Raw genomic sequence first — 19640 nt, forward strand, 5'->3', positions numbered from 1 at the left:
CGGCCTGCAGCGGCACCGGGGCACGGCCTGCAGCGGCACCGGGGCACCGGGGCACGGCCTGCAGCGGCACCGGGGCACGGCCTGCAGCGGCACCGGGGCACCGGGGCACGGCCTGCAGCGGCACCGGGGCACCGGGGCACGGCCTGCAGCGGCACCGGGGCACCGGGACACGGCCTGCACCGGGGCACCGGGGCACCGGGGCACGGCCTGCAGCGGCACCGGGACAGCGGGACACGGCCTGCAGCGGCACCGCGGCACCGGGACACGGCCTGCACCGGGGCACCGCAGCACCGGGACACGGCCTGCACCGGGGCACCGCGGCACCGGGACACGGCCTGCAGCGGCACCGGGGCACGGCCTTCAATGACACCGCGACACGGCCTTCAGTAACACCGGGGCACCGGGACACGGCCCTCAGCGGCACCGCGGCACCGGGACACGGCCACCGCCGGCCGAGCCACGGGCCGTTGCCCCTGCACAGCCGGAGCACTGAACGGCAGCGCTGAGAGGCGCAGCCGGAGCCTGCGGTGCTCGCGGAGCGCGCGGAGGAGCGGCCGTGCTCCAGCGCTGCGCTCGGGTCCGTGCCGGGTTTAGGATCCCTTGGCCGTGGCTGCACCGCGGGAGGGGGTGGAGAAGCCAGGTCTGCAGTTTGACGCGTCAGAATGGGGCCAAGTATCGAAAATTCACTTTTTAGTAATGGTTTCCGTATGAAAACAAAGTCCTCCGTGCCGTGTGAGTCACTGTCCATCCTCTGACACCGCAGAGATTCTGTCTATGGATTTCAGGAGATCAGCCACGAGCTGCAGGGATTCTGCTCCAGAGAGCAGCTGCCTGGAGGGGGAGAGATGCAGTGTTACATGAGGGGACAGGCAGCCAGGCGGTTTTGGGAGAGTTTTCCCACATTCTGTGATTTATCAAGCAGTGTTTCATCAGGACTGGAAACTCCGAGACTCCCACTTCCCGCTTATTTTTACGCTTGCAGGAAAACTCATCCCAGGTAAGAACACGGAGCAGCTCCTCTGGCACACGACACAAACCCCTGCATTTGGACCCTAGAACACCCACTGAGGAGTATCTGTGAGCCCAGGATGCAGCCCCGTGCCTGGGAGGCTGTCAGGAGGGTGGTCCCAGCGCAGCTGACCTGATGGATGCTCGGGAGCTGGTTGTGACCCGCAGCAGGTGCTGCAGCGCCACCTCCGCGTTCTGCTTGGCCGCGGCCAGTCCCGCCTGGCCCGCCCGCAGCGCCTCCTCCTCCAGCCGGCAGTTCCTCAGCTCAGCCTGGGGGCAACGGGCAAAACCCATGAGGAACAACCCCAGAACTGCAGCGGATGCTCGGCAGCTCATGGGTGCATTCCCACAGCAGTTTATGGGCGTGGGAAGTAATCGTTAACTACATTAATCATTAACTAACACGAGGATAGTGAAGACAATAAACAATGTAATAAACAGTGACTAGAGCCCTGAACCTGCCTGGAGGGAGCGTCTGCCCAGAAGCACAGAATCAGTAGGGTTGGAAAGACCTCTGGATGTACCCAGCCCAACCCCCTGCCAAGGCAGTGTCACCTGGAGCAGGTGGCACGGGAAATGTTTCCAGGTGGGTTTGGATGTCTCCAGAGAGGGAGACCCCACAAATTCCCTGGGCAGTTTGCTCCAGGGCTGTGTCACCCTCCATGGAAAGAAGTTCTTCCTCATTCCAGTTTCTGGCCATTGCTCCTCACCGCTGCAGAGTCTGGCACCATCCAGGCCCTCCCAGCCTCTGCCAGGACACAACCCAAGCCTTCACTGAACCTTAAAACACAGCCAGCATTTTCCTCAGAGCCTGCAAAACCCTTGCAATATTCTCCCCGCTGGCTCAGTTCTGAGATGAGTCCCTGCAGCCCCAGCAGTGCTGCAGTGTACCTGGAGCTGTGCATTCTCCTGTCTCAGTTTGGCAGCGCTGCTCTCAGCTTTGGCAGCCCGTTTCTGCAACAGAACAGAGATAACTGAAATGATAACAATAATTACAACAACAAAACCAATAATAATAGATTTATTACAGAATATATATTGCACATATTATATATCACATATAATATCAACTATATCATGACATATAATATATATTATATAAAAATTATATTACATTATATATAGTATAATATATATTATATATTATATGACATTATATATAACATATTTCTTATATACTATATATCATATAATGTAATATTATATAGCTATCATATAATTTCTATAATATATATAAGTATATATTATATATAATAAATAATACATTATATGGTAACATATATATAACTATTATATACTAATGTCAAAAATAATAATAATCAAACTGATTAATGATAGTAGTCATAGTAATAATAATCATAATAATAATAGTAATAATAATCCAGGCAGCTTGAGCCACATGGGAATGAGTGATTCCAGCACAGAACTTGCAGGGATAGGGTTTGTGTCACACCATCCTGAATGTTTGAGGAGGCAGGAACAGCTCCCTCCTTCCTGCTCCTTTCTGGGATCTGCAGAACCTCCCCACCCTCACAGGGGAGAATTTCTTCCTGCCATCTGATCTAAACCTGAAGCCAACACTTACAGTCATCAGCTGCAGATTCTGCTCCACGTGCTGCACCATTGCTTCCAAATCCTGTGCTTCTTTTTCTTCTTTGATTTTGTTTTCCTCAAGCTTCTTCTCAAGCTTCCTCATCCTTACAAAAATAAGACGTGGCACACTGTAAGCACTTGTACCATTAAATACGTTAGGAAGGAAATTCTGGGAAGGGATCAAGAATCTCATGGTTTCATGTTACAGGGAAAATGAATTCTCCTCACACACCTGTCTGCTTGAGTTTCAGACAGAATCTGAAGCTTATTGATCTTGCTTCTCAAAATAGCATTCTCTTCTTTTAGCTAAAAAAAAAGAAAAAATTCTTATTAGGATTGAGGTGCATTTTCGTAACAATACCAACAATCCAAGATCAATGGCAGAATATTCAGCTTTAATACTGGAAATCCTTGTGCTTTCTAATACATTCCAGCTTAATTTTACCTTCAATTTACCCACCTGGAAACCACTGTGGGGCACAGGAATGTGGCACTGAGCCACCAGTGTAAATGTGACTAATTAATGCCGCCGATCCTACATGAACGTGACCTCAAGGGGCCAGAAGCACGAGGAAGTCCCCCGGGTCGTGAGCGGGGCAGCGGGAGAGGGAAGGAGCGGGACCTGACCGTGCTGGATGCCCATTCCAGGGCGCACTCTCCTCCTCGGCAGCAGCAGGCCTCTGTACCGAGGCAGCGCCCAGCTCGGAGCTGTCCTGAGGCGGAACGGTGCCTCGGAACCGGGGGGGCGGGCAGCGCTCACCTGCTCGTAGCTCTGCTGCCGGGGGGGGACCCGGGCCGGCCCCGGGGCGGCTCCGAGCGCGGCGCTGCCCAGGTGGGCCCGCTCCACGGCCAGCGGCTGGTAGCTCTCGCTCCATTCCTCCTCCTCTTCCTCCTCCTCCTGCTCGTCCCCCGACTCTGCGGGCACTGCGGGCAGCGGGGGCACGACGGGCCCGGGCCAAGCCGCCTGCGGAGGGGACAGGGGGGGCTGAGGCGGGCGTCGTGACGGGACGGAGCCCGGCCGCGCTGCCGCGCACGGCCTTACCTGTGTGTCCCCGCCCGCCCCGTCCCCGCCGCGGGACTTGGAGCGGACGAACTCGCGGAAGGAGAAGGGGTTGGGCTCGGCCGGGCCCCCCGGCAGCGGCTCCGCCACCGGCAGCGGCTCCGCCGCCATGGCCGCCTGAGGGCGGGGCGGGGCGGGGCGGGGCCTCCCCGTGGGAGCCGACCAATGAGCGCACGATTTCCGCCGCCGCGCCCAACCGCGGCCCCGCCCCCGAGGCGCGGCCCCGCCCCCTGACCCCACGCTCCCGGTGGCGGCAAGATGGCGGCGGCCATGGCGTGGCTGCGGCGCGGCGCCTGCGGCCCGGCCCGGCGGTGAGCGCACGGCGCCGGGGGCAGCGCGGGAGCGGGCGACACCCGCTGTGTGTGTGTTGTTGGGGGCGGGGATCAGCGCTCGGTACCGGCCCTGGCGGAGCGGCGCGCTCGCACGGTGCGCCCGCAGCCCGTGACGGTGTCCCCGGTGTCCCGCAGGTGCGGGCTGGCGGCCGGCCGGAGCTACAGCGGCGGCGGCGCGTACCCCAGCGTGTCGCTGACGTGCCCGCTGCCCGGCGTGCCCAAGGCCGTGTTCGCGGCGGCCGAGAGCCGGGAGCGCTTCGAGACGCGGGTGACGGTGCTGGAGAACGGGCTCCGCGTCGCGTCCCAGAACAAGTTCGGGCAGTTCTGCACCGTGGGCAGTGAGTACCCGGCGCGGCCGGCGGCAGCCGGTGCCGCCCCAGCTGCCCCCCGAGCCGGGCTGCGCTGGTGAGGACCGCGGGTGTTGGAGTCACGCTGGTTTATTCTCTTCTTTGCACCAGTTCTGGTGAATTCGGGATCGAGACACGAAGCGAAATACCTCAGCGGCATCTCCCACTTCTTGGAAAAGCTGGCGTTCTCTGTGAGTACTGCCCTGGGCTCCCCAAATCTGCACAGAGCAGCCGAGGAGGGCCTGACCCGCAGGGCTCTCTGCACCTGAGCTGTTCAAACAGGGCTGTCCGCCCTGACAGAGTCACAGCATCTTAATTGCTTATTAATTAGCATGACTGTAATTATATTCTAAAAGTCTTTGTGGTTTCACGTCCGAGGCTGGCGTGTAGTGATCAAGCCACTGGACTGAAAAAATGTCAAAGATGTTCTGGGTTACACTGAAGGATTATAAACAGGGATTGCTTTACTAATTAATAACACCGGTATCTTCTTCCTTAGTCCACAGCTCAGTTTGGCAGCAAAGATGAAATTCTCCTCACCTTAGAGAAGCATGGAGGCATTTGTGACTGCCAGGCATCGAGGTGGGCTGCTCCTTCTGCTGTTACCTGGGCGTTGTAGCACTGACAGCACTTTGAACCTCTTTTTCTGATGCCACTTTTTGTTCCCAAGCAGCAGAAATCCGTTTGTTTAGGCTGCTGGGGAAGCTACAAAAGTGAGCCTGAAAAGATTATAAAACTCAGATCTATTTCATTTCAGAAGCATTTAATGGTTAGAACAGCTTCATCTGTGATTTCCTGGTACTGAGATGACACTGAATGACCCCAGAAGTGACTTCCCAGTGCCGAAGCTGTTTTTTTGTGTTGCAGGGACACCATCATGTACGCAGTGTCTGCTGATGCCAGGGGCCTGGACACCGTGGTCAACTTGCTGGCTGATGTAACCCTCCAGCCCAGGTTATCAGGTCTGGCAGCACAATCCTCTGCCTCAGAAAAACCATTTCCACCACATGGCTTGCTCATGGAGAGCTCAGAATTCTCTCAGAAGTGACCTTGCAGCAGCTGGGGGTTTTGTGTAGGGGTTGCCATCCCTTGCTTTTGTCTCGTTGCAGATGAAGAAATTGAGATGACCCGAATGGCCGTAAGGTTTGAGCTGGAGGATCTGAACATGAGACCTGACCCAGAGCCTCTCCTGACAGAAATGATCCATGCGGTAACACACTGGGAATTCCTGCTGCTTTCTCTTCCTCCTGCTTTTTGGCAGCTCCAGGGTTTATTTTAGACTGTTCTTAAACCAGATTTTCTGTTATTCAGTTTCTGTGATGCGAGAATTTGGCTGTCCCTTCACTTTGAAATCCAGCATTCTCCATATGTGGAAGATTCTAACCCACACTAAAAAATAATTCTATCTGTAACTTCCCTTTGTTGATGTGGGTGACAAAATGTTACTGGGTTGCGCTGACATTACTGAAATACGCTCAGCTTTTCCTCTCTCAGACGTGGGCTTAAATCCAAAGCAAAAAGAGGTTTAGAGAGGGGTTTAGGGAAAAACGAAGTGATGTTTGTGACTTTAATGTGTCTGTTCCCTTTTAGGCAGCCTTCAGGGACAACACAGTGGGACTGAACAGGTTCTGCCCCGTGGAGAACACGGACAAAATCGACCGGGACGTGCTGCACTCCTACCTGAGCAGTTACTACACCCCAGACAGGATGGTGCTGGCTGGGGTGGGCATTGAGCATGAGCACCTGGTGGAGTGTGCCAGGAAATACCTGCTGGGGGTGGAGCCCGTGTGGGGCTCTGGGCAGGGCAGGGCCGTGGACAGGTCCGTGGCTCAGTACACCGGAGGCATCATCAAGGTACGTGGTGGAGGTGGCAGCCAGCAGCTTGCTGGGATTTGCTCATTGCTCCCCAGGCTTTTGCTTTTCTTAAGTTAAATTTCATAAGTATGAGCCCAAACTGGCCGTGAGAGCTGATAATTGGGTGGCATGGTGATTGTATCAAATGTATCAAACTGGGTACAACAGCTGTGACAATTTGGGTTAATGACCTGTCTGCCCTTCCCACAGGTTGAAAAAGACATGTCAGATGTGAGTCTGGGCCCTACTCCCATCCCAGAGCTCACCCACATCATGATTGGGTTAGAAAGCTGCTCGTTTTTAGTAAGTATTAACCTGAAAGCCTTCATTTTGCGTGCCCTGTACTTGGAGTACATATACCTATTCCTTGGAGAATCCCAGGAACAGATTCATTCCACAAACACTGACATTTCTGCTGCTGAACATAAAAACAAGCAGCATTTTCCATGACACTTTGCTGAAGGCCTTGACCTTCACACTGCTCTTGTGCTGTGTTTTTTTCCCCCCCATTACTCACCCCAGACTCTCGAGAGCTCTGCCATGACCTGAGTTTGTTGTTCCAATCCAGGAGGACGATTTCATTCCTTTTGCGGTGCTAAACATGATGATGGGAGGTGGTGGCTCTTTTTCAGCTGGAGGGCCTGGCAAGGGCATGTTCACCCGGCTGTACCTCAACGTGCTCAACAGGTGGGTTTGTCTTGCTGTTTAAGGCCAGAAACAATCTTGTAGCAGGTGGGGAAAAAAAGCAAACCCCACCAGGTTTTACATCAGTTCATTCTGCTTGGAACGTGGGACTGGTGTGTCAGCTGGCATTTTGAGAGTGTGAAAGTAAAGGGCAGAAGTGACCAGGAATTGTGTTTTCTTCTGCTAGCCCTATCCATGCTTCAGTCAGGGAATATTAACAGGATTGGCTCTGTATTGTCCTGGGCTTGGTCTCAAGGATTGAAGTGGAGAGAAGGGAGTAGATGCCACATGCATAAATTGTCAGAGGCAGGGATTGACAATTCTCACTGCACTGCTGAGAATCCTGAGAATGCACTAGGAGAGTGCTCACTGTCCATGTTTAACTTTTACATTGTAAATTCTGCGTTTTAAATTTTAAAATACTGTTTGTATACTCACAGGCACCACTGGATGTACAATGCCACCTCTTACCACCACAGCTATGAGGACACAGGTCTCCTGTGTATCCATGCCAGTGCAGATCCAAAACAGGTACAGAGTCCTGATCTCAGAGGCAGGAGTCCTTAAACAGTAACCACATCAGTAGCAGAGTTCTGTGGACACAAGAAGCATTGCTCTGATCTTCTTTCCATGATGTGTTTTCCCCAGGTTCGGGAGATGGTGGAAATCATCACCAGGGAATTCATCCTCATGGCAGGAGCAGTGGGAGAGGTCAGCAGCACTTTTGAGTTTGCAGGTGGTCTTTGAGCTGAAATAATCCCTGGAAGTGTCCAAGGCCAGGTTGGACAGGGTTTGGAGCACCCTGGGACAGTGGAAGGTGTCCCTGCCCATGGCAGGGCATGGCACTGGATGGGCTTTAAGGTCCCTTCCAACCCAACCCAGTCTGGGATTCTGTGAATGCATTGCATTGACTGTGCTAGAATGGATTTTCATAGATAATTTTGTTATATATTTCTGTAAAAGAATACAGCAACATGCATTGCATCCACAATGCATCCACAAAGAGAGATGTGTCTGCAGAACTCTTCCATGTTACCTTGTACTACAGAGCAGCAACAAGAGTTTTTAAAAATTTCCTGCTCGTTCACAGGTAGAACTTGAGAGAGCAAAGACACAGCTCAAGTCCATGCTCATGATGAACCTGGAGTCTCGGCCAGTGATCTTTGAAGATGTGGGGAGGCAGGTTTTGGCAACAAACACAAGGAAGCTACCTCATGAGCTCTGTGACCTCATCAGTGAGTAGACAATGCTTTGCCTTGCCTTGAGGGAACTGTGGGTACAGTTAAAATACTCTTGTAGCACTGATTAATTACCTCTGAAAGTCTGGGGGCATAAATACTACAGAGATACATTTCAAACTGAGCTTAAATGCTTTCACAATTAACAACACAGGGCTTTTTTTAGTCAGAAAGAAGGGAAAACAAGAATCATGACAGAGGAGATACGGAGTTGGTTTGGGGGCTCAAGCTGCTTTGTGCTGTTCACACTGCACACAGTGGAGGTGCCACAGCTCTGCCTTTTTTCTGCCTGCAGGTCAGGTGAAACCCAGTGATATCAAGAGGGTGGTGACTAAGATGCTGCACAAGAAGCCAGCAGTGGCTGCCCTGGGTGACCTGACAGATCTGCCCACGTACGAGCACATCCAGGCCGCCCTTTCCAGCAAGGACGGGCGGCTCCCGCGGCTCTACCGCCTCTTCCGATAGGGCAGCACCTCCTGCCTGCCTCAGAATCCCTTCTTTTTTAATGGTTTCTTTTTTGATTCTCATGTTGCTGTACCACCCTCCCTCCCCACAATGCTCCCAGGCATTCTGTGCAACCATGGAGCTGAGCAAAGCTGCTTTGGAGCACTGGACTGTGAAGGGCTCGTGTAAGGAGCCAGCACTGGCTCTGCAGGAGGAGTTTGACCCTCTGAGTAGGTTACAAGAGAAGATGGGTGTTGACATCCTTCTCTTGGCTTTGGGGAGAACAGAGCAAGCCAAAATATTCATCACTACAGTGAAAGCACATCTCTGAGCAGTCAGTCACTGCCTCTTCATCACCCCAGCAGTGGAAGTGGGGCTGTCACATGAGGCCCCAGTGTGCCCATCCTGAGGAATGTGTGGCACCTTAAACAGCTTGGCTTACGTGTCTGAATTCAGAGAATATTTGTAACTGTTACCAAGGTGAAAAAAGACTTGGTCAAACTGAATTAGGAAAATAACAGTTACTGTCCCTATGTAGTTAGGCAAAAAGTTTCCTGGAATGCAGATTTTGTTACAAATCATGGTTCCATTTCATCAGTGTGATTCACCATCTGACAAGGAACCACCCACTTGGGAATAACTTCATCATCTTGCTAGAGGTCCCAGGAAAGCAGCCCCATGACAGAACCAATTTTCTGTGGAGTTCCTCTGCAGAGGTACTGTACATAATGGACACTTACTTGAGAATGAGATCAATCCTACTCTAGGTTTTTCACTTGGACATGAACTGTGCTAAAGAATAAAAGTTCTTTTCCTCCAGAGTTGCTTTACAAACAGTTATTAAAGGAGTTGCTTCTGCTGCACCTTAAACTCGTGCCTCATTTCCTCAGTGTCACCGAGATGGACTTAAGGCCTTGCAAAAAGAAGACACAATCAGTCTCACAGCAGAGATGTGGCTCAGCTGGAAGTCAAGATAACAAAATCACAACATTTAGAAACACAATCTTGACTGACACCACGTCACAGAAAGCCAAGTGCCACATGTGTGGCATGATAAAGAAATGGAGACTCAAAAGAGGAATAAAACACTGGATTTTGATAATCCCCTAATACATGGGTTTAAAAATACAAGACAGCTGCACTGCAGCTCTTCACTGCTAGATGTGTATGGTAAGGAGCAATGCAGCTGGGAGCAGAGCACTGTGAGGCTGCTGTTACCTGCTTTTCCCCATCCTTTCCCCATACAACTCAAAACGTTGCATTGCTTCCTGCAGAGCCCACAGTGTGGAAGTCCTGTTCAGTTGTTGTGTATGCTTGTGAGGAAATAAAGAGACCTCTGAACAACTGAGCAAGTAGTAAGAGTTCTGAAATTCATCTGCCAAGGGTTTCCTGAGCTGGCCAGTGGAGCATGCTTTGTTCAGTGCAAACAATTTCAGAGAAATCTGTCCCACCCCTCCAGCTGAAGACATGGCCCAGGTCATCCAAACACACACCACACAAAGAACTCTGGTTCTGACAACAATAAAAGCTGGTTCTCACTTAAGGTATTGCATTAATTTATTTTTATTCCTTTAAAAAGAAAGGAAATCCAAATACCTGATGGCTTCAGACAGGTCAGTGCCATAAATGTACCGCAGAACAGGAGCCTGTCTTGGACAGGTTGCATAGTCAGCAGCACTTCCTCCAAGGTGTTTGCATGATGTTTTAGGTCCTAAGGTGATTAATGATCCCATCTGTGCCCATGAGGAGTTCTTAATTATTAGCTGTACTTAACATTTTACCAGTGCCATACTGGTCCTTGTAGTATATATAGCCTTAAGACAACACTACCTCAGAAAATAGCAAGTTATTCACAGTTTACTGATCTGGAAAAATAAAACCAAAAGGAATTGACTGTGATTGGAGGTAATGGAGCTGTGTGGAGCTGAGTGGCTGCAGCTGCTCTGCAAGCCTCCCTGGTGCACTCACTTGGCATCACTTTGGTGAAGCATCGCACAGTGCCTGTTCTCAGATAAATTCTAGCTCCTGCTGCTGGAGGCAGGTAGTGCTTAATCAGCCCTGGGGAGGACAAGTGAGTTCAGGAAGGGATTGCTTCAAGCAGTCTCAGCAGACAAATATATGGCCTGAGAGTTTGGTATTTACCCCCTTAGTAACAGAAGGCCTATAGAATGATTATTGAAAGGCAATGTTTCTACACTTCAATGTACAGGAGTACATTCACACACAATTTGCTGTGGAGGAGCCAAAAAGCCCAACACAGGAGCACCATCCGTATGCACAACTGCCTGAACTGGTCCCTGTTACTCCTTGTACAGAATACCAACACTTGGCTACAGAGAAGGAGCAAACCCAACCCCACACTGGATGGAAGTTAATCTGTCCAAACCAAAGAGACAAACAAAGAATTCACCTTTCTGCAGGCTTTTCTTAGGTCCCCTGCCCTGGATGATGCCAGTTCCAACAGCTGTGCCCCAGCGTGGAGGGGAACCAAGGGTCTGCTACCCAGTGGCTTCCTAAGATAGTCTGGTTAAAAATAAATCAATTACACCAGTTGGGATGGATGTCTTAAAGAACTGACTCCTTTCCTTAGGCAGAAGCACTTGAGCTACATGGATTAGCTCATGCAAATGAATCCAGGATGAGGTTTAAGACATTCTTCACAAGCCACAGCAACTGCCAGAGGTGCTTAAGCAGACAATTCCCTGCAGAGTTTGCCATGGTCTGAAATCCTCTTTCGGGGCACCTCTACCACAAGCACTGCAGAGCTTTCAGCTCAAGAAATGCTACATATGCTGCTGGATCTTTGGTCCTTTTGTTCCCGGCGTTTCAGAAGTTCCCTTGTGGCCCGCCTCCTTATTCCGGTTAAATACAGATCTCTGTCAAACAGCCCTGCAGCCAGGGGGATGCTGCAACAGGAACACAAGCCAGCAGGTCAGGGCATAAATATGTTCTTGTTTGCCCAGCATTTCCCTACTACTTCATACAATAAAGGCCACAAATCTGATTTTTACTTTCTTAAGGCATTCAGCGACTGCTGTGGGAGAAACAAGAGTTGTTCTTCCACAGCAACAAGTTAAGGTTTTTCACAATACTTTAAAATGCTGGTTGTAAAAGGGAAATGTACTTTAAATTTTAGCATGAACTTACCTGCTTTCATACACAGAGGACTTTCTTAATGACTCTGAACTAAAACCCACTCATTTGAAAAGCTATACCAGGTTACTGCTAACGTGGTGTACTCACTGATGTGGTTCATCTCAACAATTCTTACCTTGGTCTCTTCTAGAGAGGAAACCTGAGCAGCCCATCACACACTGCTATTTAATGGGTATTTAATACCCAGAAACAAAAATTCCCATTGTAATTGCACTGCTGATCAAATACTTTGAGAAATCAGTTTTTTAGATATTCAGGTCTTGAAATCCCTGACCACGTTACTCACAAAAAAGAATAATTCCAAAGCAAATTTCCTAAGGAGTTCTACTAATACAACAGCCTATGTAGGACATTAGGAACTTGGAGGATCTCAAAATACTCCACTGACATCCAGTTGTGCTGAACTGCAGCCACCACTGGGGAGGGAAATCAGAACTGATCCTAAACAGGGAAAGAGGAAGAGAAGAGGAAAGCTGCCCATGCTGATAGGGAAAACAAAGAGCTGCCTCTCAGATAAAACACAGATTTATATTCAATTCCAGTGGGCTCTGTTTATCCCCCTCAGAAGGATTAAGAGACCTGGCAGCAGGGATTTCAGCTGTCAGGGCAAGGTTTAAGCTCTTAGTGCTCTGACCACCAGCATGCACTGGGTAAAACCCAAACAGGCTGCAGGGATAGACACAGAATATCCTCGGGGTCACTGGAGCAATCATGAGCAATCATGTGGAGCTGCAGGAGGTACTCACTTGTCTCTGCCAGGCCTCACTTTCACACGAAACAAGGCAAACACAGGTCGGTGGTCCGAGGTTTTGATGACAGGACAAGAGGAGTATTTGACAGCCTGGATGTCATCCTTGTAGCGGCTGCGGAACACGACTCGGTCCTGGAGGCAGGGGGAGAGGGGACAGTGAGGGTGACCCCCTCTGCACATCACCCACCCTGGAAAGCAGCACTGCTTCACAAGAGACAAATCCAATCATTCATCACACTCCGCTTGGTGAAGTTAACGTGTCCTTGGATGGGGATCCATTCAATGTCTGATCCCAACAGTTCTGTGCCAGCTCTGAGCACAGGGGAGAGCTGCTCACACAGGATGCAAGGCAGGGAAAATAAGGTTAACAGCCTGTGCCAAACTCTCCCTGTGCTCACAAATTCAACAGTCCTTTCTTCCAGGAGTCCCAGCTGCCCTTAAGCAACAAATCTCAGCTCAGCTGAATCCCCTTTGACTTCTGAAATCATCCCTTACCGTGTAGGAGGGAGTCCTTTGTTTGGAAGTGGTGTCATAGCTGTCCTTTCCTATGTCAAACTTGTAGGAAGGACGGAAATGGATAGCAGCCTCTTGGAATCCTTTGAAAATAGACCCTGTAAGGGAAGGGGAGAATGGCATGAACAAACTCCTCCTTCCTGAGAACTGGGCACTGTGTCTACTAATGCTGGCTAGAAACAACAGCCATGTACATCCCAGAAAAACCTGGGCTTGGGCTCCAGAAAGGGAGCAAGTTCCAGTCCTGACATGGAGAGGATAAAAATAGCCAGTGGTCTGTTAAACAAAGAAGAACTGGTCCATGCACTTCCCCTTCCACTGAAACTCCTGCTGCTTTGCAAATGCTGTTCAAATCTAAATTCCCTGGACACTGGGACAGAAAGATGCCAGGGTTATGCAGGAGTCAGATGAAACAGCAGCAAATGGCTTGGGAGGTTACATTAAACAGAACAAACTGCTACAGCAAAAGGTCCCTTGACACACTGCCACTGTATTTGACAGCTGCTGACTCCCTTCTTTAGGGAACTTAATCAAAGAAAAGCAGGAACGGTCCCCAGGAAATGGGGGCTGGGCTGACATTACTCCTGTGTGTAGGTATCTTTGTTTCTGGAGAGGAGGGAGATGAACAGCTGCCCCTTACCCCGACTCATCTCGCTGGTCAGCTGGTCGTACACCAGGAGCTTGGACACGTCTGTGTCCGGGTTCTGGTTCAGGATGGAATCCACAGTCTCCCGATCCTTATTCAGCCGGAAGTTGAAGTCCCCAAACCAGAAAACTTCATCAAACCGAGTTGTGACATCACCTGCAAATTCACACCACAATTGTTCAAGGGATGCTGCTGAATGTGTTCGAGGAACAGGAAGAAATTCTTTCTTTTCACTACCTGAGATGTGATACTGAGTATGTTTTCTACCTGTGATCACTACCTAGTATGGGAATTAACAATCCAGGAGAAAACAGAACAGAAATATGAAAAAACATAGAAAAAGCTGAAAAGAGACCAAACTATCTATAGGATCTAACACCAGAGGGAACACAAAAAGCTAATGCTACACTGCAAATAAAGAGTACATTCAATTTCCTAGTAGAAGGACCTAATTATCTATCTAGGTATCAAGTTGTCAGCACAGTACTAGGAAACAATAATGGACTTTGGCAAACAATGCTCTGACCTGTGTACATGCAAAGTGACATAAGGTTTATTCTCTTAAATTTGAAATAACGTAACTCCTAATTGTTCTAGAAAACACCCAGAAAGTGAAACACATCTGTAATATTAATGATAATTAAACCAAAATTGTCATATTGCTAAAAAAATACATCATGTAAAAATTCCCTTTTGGATTTTCTTTCTCCCATTTCAATTTTTTTCTCAAATTCCCAATTTCAAGGAAAAAAAAAATCACGGGAGTAATAACCATCCTCAGACAAAAAGACCTGTAGTTTCTTTTTACACAGTCTCAAATTATCACTCTTCTTGTCTCTTTCCCAGTGCAGACTGAGAGATAATGCACAGACTCTGCTGACCTGGGCTCCCCCACCCTCGTGGTTTCACACTTACTAGAACTGGATCGATACGGATTTGTGTCCGGAACATTCTTGGGGAGTGTAAGGGCTTGAATGGTTTTATTGTAGTCCAGTTTCCTCTCGTTCACTTTACTGTCCCCAGCTGCAAGACAGAAACCCCATTACTGCCAACAGTGAATAATTTTCATTCAATGATCATTTTTCGTTATACCAGGAGCTTCCAAAGGGTATCGGACATTTTCCACATATAAAATGTGACACTGCGGTAGTGTCTGCACTGGATAATGATGGCAGAAAGTGTGGGAAAAGGGACACAATGGTGCAGAGTTCATTTCTGTTTCCATAAACACAGTTCTTTTGTAAGTTTGTTACCAAACAAACCCCCTCCCTTATCCTTCTCAGCTCAGCAATCCTGAGCTTTGGCTTCAGCCTGTCCTGCTTTTTCACCTCTGTACAGCTCCCTCCCTTCCTCTCTAAACCAAGACACTCGTAGCAAGATTGCAAATGTCTCACATGTGAAGTGCGAGGTGATGAAGAGAAAGGAGGTCCCAAAAAATGTGAAGCTGATTCCCAGAGCTCCCTTGGTTTTGATCTGAGACACGATTCGAGTTGTCACCGTGGCATACTCCACTTCTGGAAGGAGGAAAAGAAGATGCTGTTACTGAAACGCTTCTGCCAGTGAGCAGGGAAGTTAGGAGAGGGAGAAAAGGGCAGGGCACAGGCTGGCAGCAGTGCCTTCAGGTCCCCACACACCCGAGCAGAACCAGATGAGGTCCCTGCGGATGAACACGGACATGTAGAGCACCCCGTGAGCAGCCGAGTGCAGCAGGACGTAGTGGGGGCCCAGCGTCTCCTGCAGGCGGATCTCCCACTCTCTTCTGCAGGAAAGAACAACAGCTGGATCACACAGACAGCACAGGAGACAACAACCAGGAGAGCAGATCAGCCTTGTGCACACAGAGCAATCCCTCTCACACACAACAGCAAGGCATAAGCAAAACCTCCCTGCGCTGAACTAAGGGGTGGCTGCTGAGGTGCCAGAGAAATCAGCAGAGCTTTGCCATCAGGATGGAATTCTGTATGCACAGAGAAGCTGTTCCATCCCTGGGAGAGTCCAAGGCCAGGTTGGACAGGGCTTGGAGCACCCTGGTCTAGTGCAAGGTGTCCCTGCCCATGGCAGGGGGTGGCACCGGGTGGGCTTTGATGTCCTTTCTAATCCAAACCATTCTGGGATTTTATGATATACAGATCTCTGTCACTTTTTCCTCTAAATCCCGTTTCCTCTGGTGCTCATGCAATAGAATTCAGTCTTTTTTAATGGGTTGATTATTGAAAATATTAGGAATACAATGGAGACTATTTCTAGTCTAATTCAAAGCAAAATGATTAGTTAACAATAAAAGAAGATGGTTCATTACATTGTTTTTGCTACCTGTCTGGACAGCCTTCTTGAACCCCAATGACATACATGTCCTGGGCAAAGTCTGGATCTGTTGGCAATAAGAAGTCATCCAGATTCACTGGAAGTTCCTATTACACAAGAAATTTAAAACAAAAAGAAAGAAAAGAAAAGCAATATTAGTTATGCAAATATTTACTAGAAAAATACCTTGTAATTTGACAAAGATGATTGACAAGGAACACAGCCTTGAACAGAAAAACATCACCCCAGTCCTCTCAGTAGAGCTGGGGTAACTTTACTGCCAAAGGACCTGTGAAGACCTCTGTGCACCTACCTTCTGCCCCTGCATGTTCCAGGTGGCCACAAAGATTCCCATATTCCGATTAGGGAAATATCTGCCGAGTTCTTCTGCTCCCATTAAGGCACCACTTGCCAGAAGGCTGCCTTCCAAATAGCTCCTGTGGACAGAAGACCCAAAAAAGAGCATTTAAGGAAAGGGCATGGCAGCTGGGATATTGATGCGTAATGTTTGAATCTTGAAGTAATAAAGAATACACCTTTAAAAAGAAGGAATTTAATATTTATAAATTGTTCTGCTTGCCTGAAGTTCCTTCCAAAGCCAGGACACGAGGGTGATGGTGAGGCTGATGTTGCTCAAGTTCTGTGATGAGAAGACTGAAGCTATCCAAAGTCTTCAGCCCCACTAAACTCATCCAGATACAGAACAAAGAAATTGGTTTGATAACCTCAGGGTGCCCAGAGCAGCTGTGGCTGCCCCTGGATCCCTGGCAGTGCCCAAGGCCAGGCTGGACAGGGTTTAGAGCAGCCTGGGACAGTGGAACGTGTCCCTGCCCATGGCAGGGGTGGGACTGGATGAGCTTTGAGCTCCCTTCCACACAAACCATTCCACGATTCTGTGGTTCCATTAAATTTGAGTACCTTGAAGCAGCTCAGTTTACTTCAAACATCAAAACAGTTCCACCATTCCCAGTGTTCTGGCATCAGGTTTCTTCTAACCAAAAACTCAAACTCACATCCTTCCTTCAATTCAGCTCATCAAATCAGCCTCAAGAAAATAATGTATTGAGCCTGAGGTCTCAAAAGATCCCCTTTGGGAAGGACAGATGCATCCCACAGCACATGCCTCTCTGGAGGATATGATTACAGAGGTGAGGGATGCTGGCACAGGGACTGCATGTTGAATAAGCATTTTTAATCTTGCTTAAGCTCTGCACAAAATGATGAGAGAGTAATGTCAGGGAGCTCTGGGCAACCCAGCACCGCCCACCTGGCTCCAGCTGCTTTAGGGAGGAATGGGAGAGAAAACCCTCATGGCAAACAAGTAACAATCTATCTTTGGGGCTTTTTTACCAGCTAGTAACACTTTCATTTATCTCAGAATTACTTCCCCTCTACTACTGACTCCCACGCTTTGGATCAATGATTAGGTTTTTCCCTCCTGCAGAGGAGCTCCTGTGGGATACTGGAGTAGTTCCCAGCACATAATTTGATCCTGCCAGAAAGCAAACAAGTGCAACCTCTGCTCAGCACCTCACAGGACTGTGATAATGCTGCATGACGATCTCAATTTGAAATATCTGGTGTTATTTTTTTCTCTAATTTATCATTTGGTTCAAGCCCAGTGTACTTTTAGATTTTTCTTAAAAACAATTTTCCCAACTGCTGGCATACACAGCCGCCACTTCTTAGTTCTCAAACCAGATTATGTTAATATTACAAGCAAACTGACAGCAAACCAGACTCAGATTTATGAAAACATTTAGCTAAAAGGACAAATGCAGAGTGTTAGTACTGATCTCTTCATCTTCAAATTCTCTTCACAGCAGGTTAAATAACAGAACGGCTTTTGAGCTCACAAGTTCCTCCCCCTGCCCGGTGGGATTCTCCTCCCTGCTGACACTCCAAAAGCAGGAGAAAAGCTGGGGGAGCCCTACCTGCTGCGAACATCCTTGGCTCGGATGGGAGTGAGCACGCTGAAGGTGGATTTCATGGAGTCTGTGGAGCAATTGTCATAGAGCGTGCCATTGCCCTGCAGCCTGGAGTCGCTGAGGCTGCTGCTCACCCTCCCAAACTTGTGCTGAGAATGATGTCGGTAATCCAGGCAATCTGAGTCGATCCTATTAGCTGTCCTCAGAGAGTGGGAGGCCACGTTGAGCTCCATGGGGGGCAGGGGGCGGGCCGGCATGATTTGGGACAGCCGGGGTTTGCCCCCCGCGAACCCCTTCCCCCGCAGGAGCCCCCCAAAGGCACTGGAGATCTCGGAGGCTCGTTTGCCCAGGTCCGAGGCGCCTCCCCTGCTCTTCCCCCCGGGACTGGCTTCCAAGGCGTCTGGTGAACTGTGCAAGGAATCCTGCGGGCAGCAGGGATTGCAGGGGCTGGCCCTAGCCCTGGTGGGAGGGCTGGGGGACGCTTCCTGCAGGGAACCGTTGGAGGAGCTCGTCTCGTTGGGATCAGTCAGACTTTCCTGGCTCGTCCTAAATCGTCTCCACTTCCTCCAGCTCTTTTCATCCAGGGATGCAGCACGTTCCAGCCGGGGCTTCCGAGGGGGCCTTGGAGTGATCGATTTAATTTTCATATTAGCTTTGAGTTCTTCTGGCAGAAGCTTTAAGGTCTCACTTATGGGCGTGCCTATTTTCGGAGGTGCCCCATCGCCCCCAGCCTCCTTTTTGGCTGCTTTTCCAGCTTTTTTTGCCTGCAGGTCCTGTACTGCTCCACCCTCCATGCTCCGAGTAAGACACACCCTTGAGTGCTGCGGAAATCCATTTGGAGCACTCATTGTGCCCCCGGGTACCAGCTGTGGATGCTGCTCCAGGTGAAAAGTTCCTCAAAGCATACTTTCCTTCCCTTTATCACAGGGCTTTACTCAGCCAGCAAGACATGGGAATTGCAGACAGCTCAGCCTTTAGCTGGGAATGAAGGGCAGGTGAGTGTGCAGGCAGAGGCATTGTCTGCAAAATTCCAAGACGTGGGGTACCTGGATTCCCCCAAGAGAAAGACGTAAGAAGGAAAAGTTATCGAGCTGCAAGCTGTACTCCTCGATCAGAAAGCATCTCCTTGCAGGACCTCCCTCTAGCACAACTCAACACCTTAACGTGACCTTGTTAGAAAATCACTGTTCTTTCCCGGTTTTTACGCCAAAAGCAGAGCAGAGACCTCCTGTACGCCTGTGTACACCCTTCTTTAAGGAAAGGCAGTGTGCCCTGTTCGCACGAAAGGGAATTTAAGCTGCACAGAAACCTCAGCTCGTTGTCCTTGCTGTACACAGGCGTCACCAGCACGACCAGCCCGCAGCAGCGGCTGCCCGAGGCCAGGAAATTTCCAGCGATCCCACAGCCGGGAAATCGCTGCCGCCTTTTCCTGCCTTGCACCAACCCCGCTCACACCTAGAAAACACCCCAGGGGTGCCTTTAGGGCGCGGGGACGGGCGTCGGGTACATTTGTACACGGGGGAAGCACCTCGTCATTCTGCGGCTACCGCGGGCCAGCCTCCCCCGGCCCTGGGAGGGCAACACGCGGGTTGGAACGCAGCCCCGAGCGCGGGTTCGGCACCGAGGGGCCGCCGCCCGCATCCCCCGGCCCTCACCCTCACCACGGCCGCGCCCCCCGCCCGCCGGGGCCGCCCCTTCCCCGCCGCTGCGGGCGGGACGCAGCCCGCGCCTCACCGCTTCCTCACGGCTCCTCGCCGGTATCCGCGATCGCAGCGTCGGTGC

General features: G+C 50.1%; 3 protein-coding genes and 1 long non-coding RNA gene across 4 annotated transcripts; 1 reads left to right on the top strand and 3 right to left on the bottom strand.

Annotated features, from left to right (window-relative positions):
• Window positions 1-673: 673 nt before the first annotated feature.
• ENTR1 (endosome associated trafficking regulator 1) lies at window positions 674-3818 on the bottom strand. The gene is made up of 7 exons (XM_068211072.1): window positions 3644-3818; window positions 3362-3565; window positions 2834-2907; window positions 2594-2705; window positions 1900-1962; window positions 1142-1278; window positions 674-831 (listed from the first exon to the last, which is right to left on the bottom strand). Exons 1-7 carry the CDS (start codon window positions 3770-3772, stop codon window positions 738-740), a joined length of 813 nt encoding a protein of 270 aa, XP_068067173.1. The 5' UTR covers window positions 3773-3818; the 3' UTR covers window positions 674-737.
• Window positions 3819-3851: 33 nt separating this feature from the next.
• On the top strand, window positions 3852-9623 carry PMPCA (peptidase, mitochondrial processing subunit alpha). Its single transcript, XM_068211071.1, has 13 exons — window positions 3852-3972; window positions 4129-4331; window positions 4452-4531; window positions 4840-4922; window positions 5208-5302; window positions 5450-5550; window positions 5931-6194; window positions 6405-6497; window positions 6763-6881; window positions 7319-7409; window positions 7527-7589; window positions 7969-8113; window positions 8412-9623. Exons 1-13 carry the CDS (start codon window positions 3920-3922, stop codon window positions 8579-8581), a joined length of 1560 nt encoding a protein of 519 aa, XP_068067172.1. The 5' UTR covers window positions 3852-3919; the 3' UTR covers window positions 8582-9623.
• On the bottom strand, window positions 4787-6876 carry LOC137486096 (uncharacterized). The gene is made up of 2 exons (XR_011005574.1): window positions 6740-6876; window positions 4787-5324 (listed from the first exon to the last, which is right to left on the bottom strand). It is a non-coding gene; the product is annotated as an uncharacterized lncRNA (long non-coding RNA).
• On the bottom strand, window positions 9325-19424 carry INPP5E (inositol polyphosphate-5-phosphatase E). The gene is made up of 11 exons (XM_068211070.1): window positions 19406-19424; window positions 17865-18904; window positions 16244-16367; window positions 15940-16037; window positions 15261-15385; window positions 15021-15140; window positions 14542-14649; window positions 13621-13782; window positions 12963-13078; window positions 12463-12599; window positions 9325-11466 (listed from the first exon to the last, which is right to left on the bottom strand). The coding sequence occupies exons 2-11, from the start codon at window positions 18704-18706 to the stop codon at window positions 11334-11336; spliced, it is 1965 nt and encodes a 654-aa protein (XP_068067171.1). The 5' UTR covers window positions 18707-18904; window positions 19406-19424; the 3' UTR covers window positions 9325-11333.
• Window positions 19425-19640: the final 216 nt, after the last annotated feature.

This window comes from Anomalospiza imberbis, chromosome 21 (genome assembly GCF_031753505.1).
Source record: "Anomalospiza imberbis isolate Cuckoo-Finch-1a 21T00152 chromosome 21, ASM3175350v1, whole genome shotgun sequence".
NCBI lineage: Eukaryota > Metazoa > Chordata > Aves > Passeriformes > Viduidae > Anomalospiza > Anomalospiza imberbis.